Raw genomic sequence first — 7,552 nt, forward strand, 5'->3', positions numbered from 1 at the left:
CAATAAATATTAGTTCTCTTACCTTATTACAAAGGAAATGAAGGAAGGAGTTATTGGGGCAAGTCGTAGAGCTTTCTCATTATTCTAATCTGCAGGGAATAGTGTGTGTGTGAGTGTGTGTGTGAGAGAGAAGCGGGGAGGAAAGGAGAGAGAGCGAGCAAATTTAGGGGAAGTAAGTTAATTTGATTGCACTGATTCTTCCAATCTGTGTTCTTAACCACTTTTGATGTCTGCAACTTCCTGGTATCAAGGAAAATGGGAAACTAGAACAGGACATCCTTGGTGAACAAGAAATCAAAACTAACAGAGCAGAGTGGTTGGAGGGCTTATTTCACCCATTTGCTGATAAAATCTAATAAAATAATTTTACCAGATTCCTTGTGATCTCTAGAACCACTTTCTCTTTTAGATGTTGCTGATCAAGTGATACATTTTGTTGCTCTAAGCTTCATTTTTAGTGCTGGCCGCTCTGGGGCCAACACATTCTTTTGTCACATGTGTTAATATCACTGTCTTAGGATCTGTCAAAATGAATAATAACTTTCTTCTCCGTGCCAGACCTGATTTGATAGTCTTAACTGCAGCAATTCAGACCTTTCTCAGCACCAAAATACAGGAACTAGGCACAGATCTCACAGCTGTTTTTGTCCTTTATCAAGACAATGCCCAAACAGTGTTTCAATATTACCAGCACTGCTGTCTTTGCTCTGCCTGAACTCAAGTGTCTGCCATGATCTGCAGGGTCCAGCTCCAATCAGGCACTGCTCCTCCAGTGACTGGGAACGGATGCTTCAGAGCCTCTAATCCAGATCCAGGTCATCCTTCAGGAAATGAAGATGGTCCTAAGGCTTCTGAAAATAATCTTTGTTGAGGTTAGATTGTAGACCCGGGGCAAAAATGACTCATGCTTTCCCCCAAGTTAACTCTTTAGGCTTCTGCCCATAATGAAATCTTATCAGCTTTTTATTTTGGTTTGTTTGGGAAAATCATTGGCCATGTTTTTATAAAAAAAAAATTTTTGAAAGATCAATAAGTAGATAATATAGATATATGTAAATAGATATACTATATATAGCAACATAAATAAGATAGTGAGCATGATAGCTATAAAAAGCTCATCAAGCAAAGTCTGAGCTTCTTCATCCCAGAGAGGATCCGCAGATATCTCACCAGGAAAGGTAGAGGCCTGCTTGGCATTCTTGGCTTGACAATTATGGCCATGATTTATTAATACTCCAGTCTCATAATAAAGAAAAGCGGATACTAGATAGGTTATAAGACATTTACTTTCCCTCTAAGGGTTTTCCTGATAATTCTTATAATATTCACTGTTGAGTTATTCTTCTATGGAGGTTCTTAACCTTGGTCCCATGGACACTGAAGAAGTCTGGCATATTACTATATCTCAAGTAAAATATATATAACAACTAAAAATATTTAATAAATTATTTCAATAAAATTAGTTTCACTTGTGATAAGAATTTTATTTTTTGCCTTGAAAATCATTATTATGAGAAGAGCTCCATAGGCTTCAAAGAACTGTCACAGGGATCCGTGGCACTAAAACAGCAGTCCCTAACTTTTCGACACCAGGGATGGATCCTCCTATGAGAATCTAATGCCTGATGATCTGAGGTGGAGCTGAGGCGGTGATGCTAGTGCTGGGGAGTGACTGCGAATACACTGATGAAGCTTTGCTCGCTCGCCCACTGCTCACCTCCTGCTGTGCAGCCAGGTTCCTAACAGGCCATGGACCAGTATCGGTTGGGGAACCCTGCACTAAAATATTAAGAATCTCATAAATATTAATCTAATTTTTGTAGTTCTTGGTTTTCTTATGATCTCACCACCATGCCTCTGATGGTTTGTGTCATACAGATTTATGATTTGCTGTAATTGTCGATCTTTCTTTGGGCAGAACACTGCTTTCAATATGGTAACAGTGCAATTCATGATAGAAATTTTCTTTAAATTTATTTCAACACTTACCAAACAAATCCTATGTGCTAGTTGCTATGCTTGCCAAAGAAGATACTAGGTCAAAAACAAACAAACAAATAAACAAACAAACAAAACCCACTGTTTCTTATCAACTTACAGTCTAACAAGGGTGTGTGTTTAATAAGTTCTCGCTTTGTGTTTCCCCCACAGATCTCAGAGGCATCTGGGGTTTAATGGGGACTTTCCGGCATTCCAGACTGCTGCTCTGCAGTGAAGCTCTGAGTCACAGTCACTGGGTCTAAGGTGCTGGCCACAATGTGGAATCCCAGGACAGTCACTCTTACTGACCTTCACTCTAAAAAGAAGCCCAGATGAGTCTGGCCTGGAATCAGTGCAAGCACTAGGGAAAGACTTCTTCGTTAATGGAAAGAAGAAAGGAGAAAAGGGTTTCCAACAAATTGCCTCCAACTCTCCACCATTCTAAAGAACCCACCTTCCTTATCAACCAAGCTGTTCTATCTAGTCGCACCTATTGTAGCCTTTTGCCAGAAACAGAGCATGTCAGTCCTGGTGAAAAAATAAATACGAACCCTCATAAAAGTAGACCTGGAACTGTGATACTCTCGAAACGGTCCAGTAAGAGAAGTATGTCAGAAAGCCAGCCCAGCCCACCTGTGATCCCATCCCGCAGGCCTGGATTCCGGATATGCTACATCTGTGGCCGAGAATTTGGGTCCCAGTCACTTGCCATTCATGAGCCCCAGTGCTTGGAGAAGTGGCGTATTGAAAACAGCAAGTTGCCCAAGCACCTGAGGCGGCCAGAGCCCTCCAAACCACAGCCTCTTGGTGGCAGTGGGTCCTCCAATCTTCAGGCAGCGAATGAGGCTGCGTTCCAGAGTTCTCAGGCTCAGCTGCTGCCCTGTGAATCTTGTGGCCGCACATTCTTGCCAGATCGTCTTGTTCACCAGAGAAGCTGCAAGCCGAAGGGTGAGAGGCCCAGAGCACCAAATCCCAACAGTTCTGATGATCTTACTGGTCTTAAGAAAGCTTCCGGTGGTGTCCCAGTGCGACCAAGGACTCTCATCTGCTACATTTGCAGTAGGGAATTTGGCACCCTCTCCCTTCCTATTCATGAGCCCAAATGCCTGGAAAAGTGGAAAATAAAAAATGACCAGCTCCCCAAAGAGCTCCGCCAGCCACTCCCACAGAAGCCTCAGTCCCTTCCAGCTGGGCAGTCCAGCCAAGAGGGGCCAAGTCAAGCTCAGCTTGTGCCCTGCCCAAACTGTAACCTGACTTTTGCCCCCGACCACCTTCTGATACACCAGAGAAGTTGTAAACCACAACCAAATAGGCCACGAGTTCATCATTTGACTTTAGGGAGTAAAGGTGGCCTGAAAGAGTCCACCAATTCCAAGCAGCAAAGGAACGATGCAGTGCCCACTGTGACTGATAAGGTAACTCACACCCCATGAAATTCCCTGGGTGGCCCCAGGAGCACATTCTGCCTCCAGGGAATGAGAGGAAACTGTCCCCAGAATCAACCGTCTCAATGCTTAGGATGGTTTCTTTCAATGCCTTATTTCCACCTCAATGCAGCCTGTCCAAGTTGACCCCCTGTTGGATTCCAGGGCTTATATTTCTATTGGTAAAGTAGACATCCTTGCCTGGTGGGTTCACAGTCTTCTTCCATTCTGCTGCCTAAAAAAAAGGAAGATGAAAGTCTTTCTTCCCTGATTCCTCAAACCAATAATCCTTGGGAGAGACTGTTACTTGAAAATGAGTCATTAATGCTATGTCTACATTACAGAGCTATAATTCCCGTTCCAACAGCCAATATTTATTACCAGTTTATTTTAGTCATCTACCTTAGGAATTCATTTTTGGCAATGCTGGGTTATGCTGAGTTTATCTTACTAAAATAGAATCTGTGTCAAAAACCCCAAATGACTTTAACAATAATTAAACACTGCAGCACTTGCAGAAATAGACATGCTCTGCAACATGTTGTCTTTTGACACTTACGTGACCGTAGTAAGTGGAGAGTTAACCCCCATGGACACCAAAGCAACTGCGCATGTGTTCATGGTTCTGGGAAGTGCTGAATTCCCACTACTGCTCTGCATCTTGTGTTTGGTTGGGCACCACGCCCTGGCCACCCACTTGGGCAATTATAAATAAGCATGATCCCGGGGTCCCCAACCTGTATGGCGAGGTGTTGTTGGACATTTATCTGAAGTTTCGCCATCCACCAGGATTGGGGAAGGATGCTTATTGAAGATGGCTACCTACGAGACAGGGCATGGTCCACGGACTTTGTCCTACCATTAAGCCAGGGGAGTGGATGTGCTGCTATCCTGTATCACATCTTACAGAATGTCAAATCATGAGAAATAAGAAGTGATCAAAGTCTTTTTTTCTATGGCTCGCTACTTGAAACACCCCACCTGCAGAGTTCTTTAAAGAGACTGTTTTGGGGAAACTAAGGTTACTCAAGCTATTATAAAGGATTAAACCAGAGGGAGTAGAGGGTGAGCATCCTCTATTTTTAATCCAATTTTTCTTCCTTACTTTTTTCAATGCATTATTTTGTCAAAGTCTTGTACTTTCCCCTAACTTCCATTTTTAAAATAAAATGATTATAGACATGCTGGGTTACGAGATTCCAGGACAATGATCCTAGAGCCGAAGAGTCAGACTAACAGAAGCTGGGTGTTTTCCGATGAATACTGAAGAAGGAATGGCTGGTTTCTTCGCTGAACGAAAACCCGAACTTAAGTGTGGCATGGCCTGCAGGCTGGTCTCATAAACATGATCTGTTTTTCCCATCTTCTGGCTATTGCTTTCCTTCCAAAATGTGTGAGGTCTGCATTCAAAGAGCAGAAGGATCCGTGTCTCAGGGTCACAATCAGAAACTGTTAGTGTATGACTTGCAGCCCTGTTTCCTGATTGTATGCATTTACTTCAAATGTTGTCATTACAGATCTTGAGATAGGGAAAAGTGTGGTCAGGATTCTTGGGCTTGTTGTTGTAACACATACTTTGTGCTCCCAAGAGTGGAGCCAACAGGCTGAGCACAGCATGTTCTCACTCAGTCACGACTGCTAAAAGAGGCTGGCCTGGGCCCACGGCTTCACAAGAAGACATCTCCTGACTCACCCCGTCGTCTGGAGGGGAGGATGTCAGGAGAGGCCAGTGATACCCTTGATGACTTGTGCATTTAGATCAGAGTAAGGGGATTTCATCAGAACAAGGGCAACTAGAGGGCATGGCCATGTCAGAGCACATCCAACCCTGTTCCCACATCTGAAAAGGCACATGTCAGTGAGAAACTGGCACTTACGGCTGTCAGACGTGTGCTGGTCCATTTGAGGACCACGCAGGCTTTAGTGGAGGGCATAGAAAGGTCATCTCACTTAGGGATTCTTTAGTTGCTAGATTTAATGTGAGCTTGGCTTAATTACAATGGAGAAATCTCCTAAGCTGCAGAGAGGCATAAGATTCTTGAAGCAATGGACTTTATTCTTTCACTAAAAAAGACATTTGCCATGCCATAGTGCTTTCAGCAGATAGCCTCTCCTGGGTACAGCAGTTTTTCTTTTGGTTACGATCTGATCCTGTCTATTGCTGTTTTTCTTTCTTTGTATCATTTAAAAATTAGATAGTGCAGTGAATCATACGTTTTCCATAAAGAGCGCTGCCCTATGCATTATTAGATTTCAGAATTTCATCTGTCTGTGACGGCTGACTTTTGGCTGACTACGATGCACATGCATTCTTTTTAAAGTTCAGATGTTTGCTTCATTTCTTCTCTTGTCAGTTACAACAATTTCCCTCTAGAATCTTTGCTCTGACTTCAGATTAGAATCAGCAGTCTTGCCTCATGTTCTCAGGGGGCTCAATCTTGTTGTGAATTAAGGTGAAGAAAAATTTTCAGAACCATGATCATAGTACTTGGAAAACAATTCACTCCAGTCGGGCAACAATGACTGTTTTGCTGGCAGAGTGAATTACCCTCTGCTCGGAATGTTCTTCCAACATAGATTGGCTCAGTTCTCTTATGACACAGATGCTCTGTCACCTTTCAATCAAATCTAAACACAAACAAATGCCACTAAGGCAAATTCTCCTCCAAGACCTCGGCGGGCACCTTGCTTTGGCTCTGTCTGCCCTCTAACCACTGTACAGGCTTAAATTGTCCCATTGCTTCTCATCCAAAACATAGGGCTGAATTCGCTTCTGATCTCACAGGGAAATCGTGAAGGATGCTAAGCAGTACTTAAGCAGGAATAAAGCCCTCAGTGTGTATTTTTATTTAGAAGGTGTGACTGCCCTGGGCTTTGTGGCTCTCCCATTATATGATGTCACCATCGGCATTGAACTCCCTTTCTTTCCTCGAAAAGAAGGAAAGCCTGAATAAGCAACATCTAATTTAGCAAGGTTTTAATAGTGGTACTAATTTCAGGTGAAATTTTGATGCATAATATGGAAACCATAGATAATAATTTTGAATTATAATATTTATTTAGTGAGATCTTTTGATGTCTTATAAGTATTTTCCTAAGTGATGCTGAAGAATATAGTAACAGAGGTCGTTATTGCTCCTTGTTTTAATATGCGTGAATAAATTTTAATATTTGCATTAAATATTTGGGAAAATATTGCCCTTTTCTAGAAGCCATTAGTATTTCATTATTTGGATTTAGCTCCTTTCCAGCTAATTGGAACACAGATTGACAGAATTAATTAAATGTAACTACAGACCAAAACGAATCTTTTGTCTAGCTATCTTTTATTAGTTAGATAATGCTTGGAGTTATTTTCTCAGGATTTTGCTTGTAGCATGTGAAAACAGTGTTCCTAAAATTTCTTTACTTTATTACAAGGTAGGCAATATTTTTCTTTAGGAAAGCTATCTTTTCTATAAATAGTTGTCTCTCTGAATGTGAGTTTAAGCTACCTTTGACATCCTAGGTGCTCAGGTTTGAGCTAAAAAATCCCATCAGATATCTCTTTAGCATCTGGTGCTGCCATCTGGTGTTTTCTTTTAAAGTAATTTCTTCTACACTATCAAAAACATTGTTACCTTTCTCTTTGTGTTACCTCCAAATATATTTGAGAAGGTACCCTTATAATACAAACTCTAGTTACTTAGGGCTACAGTTATATATTAAGTTTAATGTTATAAATTCTGTTCCATGGCTAAATATCTCATGCTCTAAAGACAAAACTCTTAATAGGAAGGTCACAATCAGAAAGACTCAGTGGTACAGGATGGATGTTCTCACGTTGTCAAATGTTTGTGTGTGCGTGTATACCTATTGGGTAAGAAGTATTTGGAGTTTATTAGAAGGCATAAAAGAAAAGTAACTTTTATTACGTACCATTATGATCAGCACTTTATATTATCTCATTTTAATCTTGATAATATTACTATAAGACATATTATTTTTCTCATTTTCCATATAGAAACTTAGGCAGCTAGTCAGACATGAGCAACAGAGGAACAAAGGAATGGAAGCCCAGCCCAGAGACAGCCCAAAGAACACCCCATTGGTAGTTAAAGAATCCTTCCCGCCTCCCCAGAGAGAAAGGACAGATGGGCCATAATCTA

General features: G+C 41.5%; 1 protein-coding gene across 19 annotated transcripts in view; it reads left to right on the forward strand.

Annotated features, from left to right (window-relative positions):
* The window catches only part of LOC105290868 (zinc finger protein 474), a 140,474-nt gene that overhangs the window by 108,257 nt on the left and 24,665 nt on the right, over nucleotides 1–7,552 (forward strand). For 18 of the 19 annotated variants that reach the window (XM_023529576.1, XM_023529581.1, XM_011358290.2 and 15 more), the window contains one exon: nucleotides 2,152–3,395. In XM_023529576.1, the coding sequence (XP_023385344.1) occupies nucleotides 2,364–3,395 (1,032 nt within the window). In that variant the 5' untranslated portion in view covers nucleotides 2,152–2,363. Of the gene's footprint in view, nucleotides 1–2,151; nucleotides 6,708–7,552 lie in introns of those variants that run through there. The other variant, XM_023529587.1, reaches the window with a different exon arrangement.

This window comes from Pteropus vampyrus, unplaced genomic scaffold (genome assembly GCF_000151845.1).
Source record: "Pteropus vampyrus isolate Shadow unplaced genomic scaffold, Pvam_2.0 Scaffold39, whole genome shotgun sequence".
Lineage (NCBI taxonomy): Eukaryota > Metazoa > Chordata > Mammalia > Chiroptera > Pteropodidae > Pteropus > Pteropus vampyrus.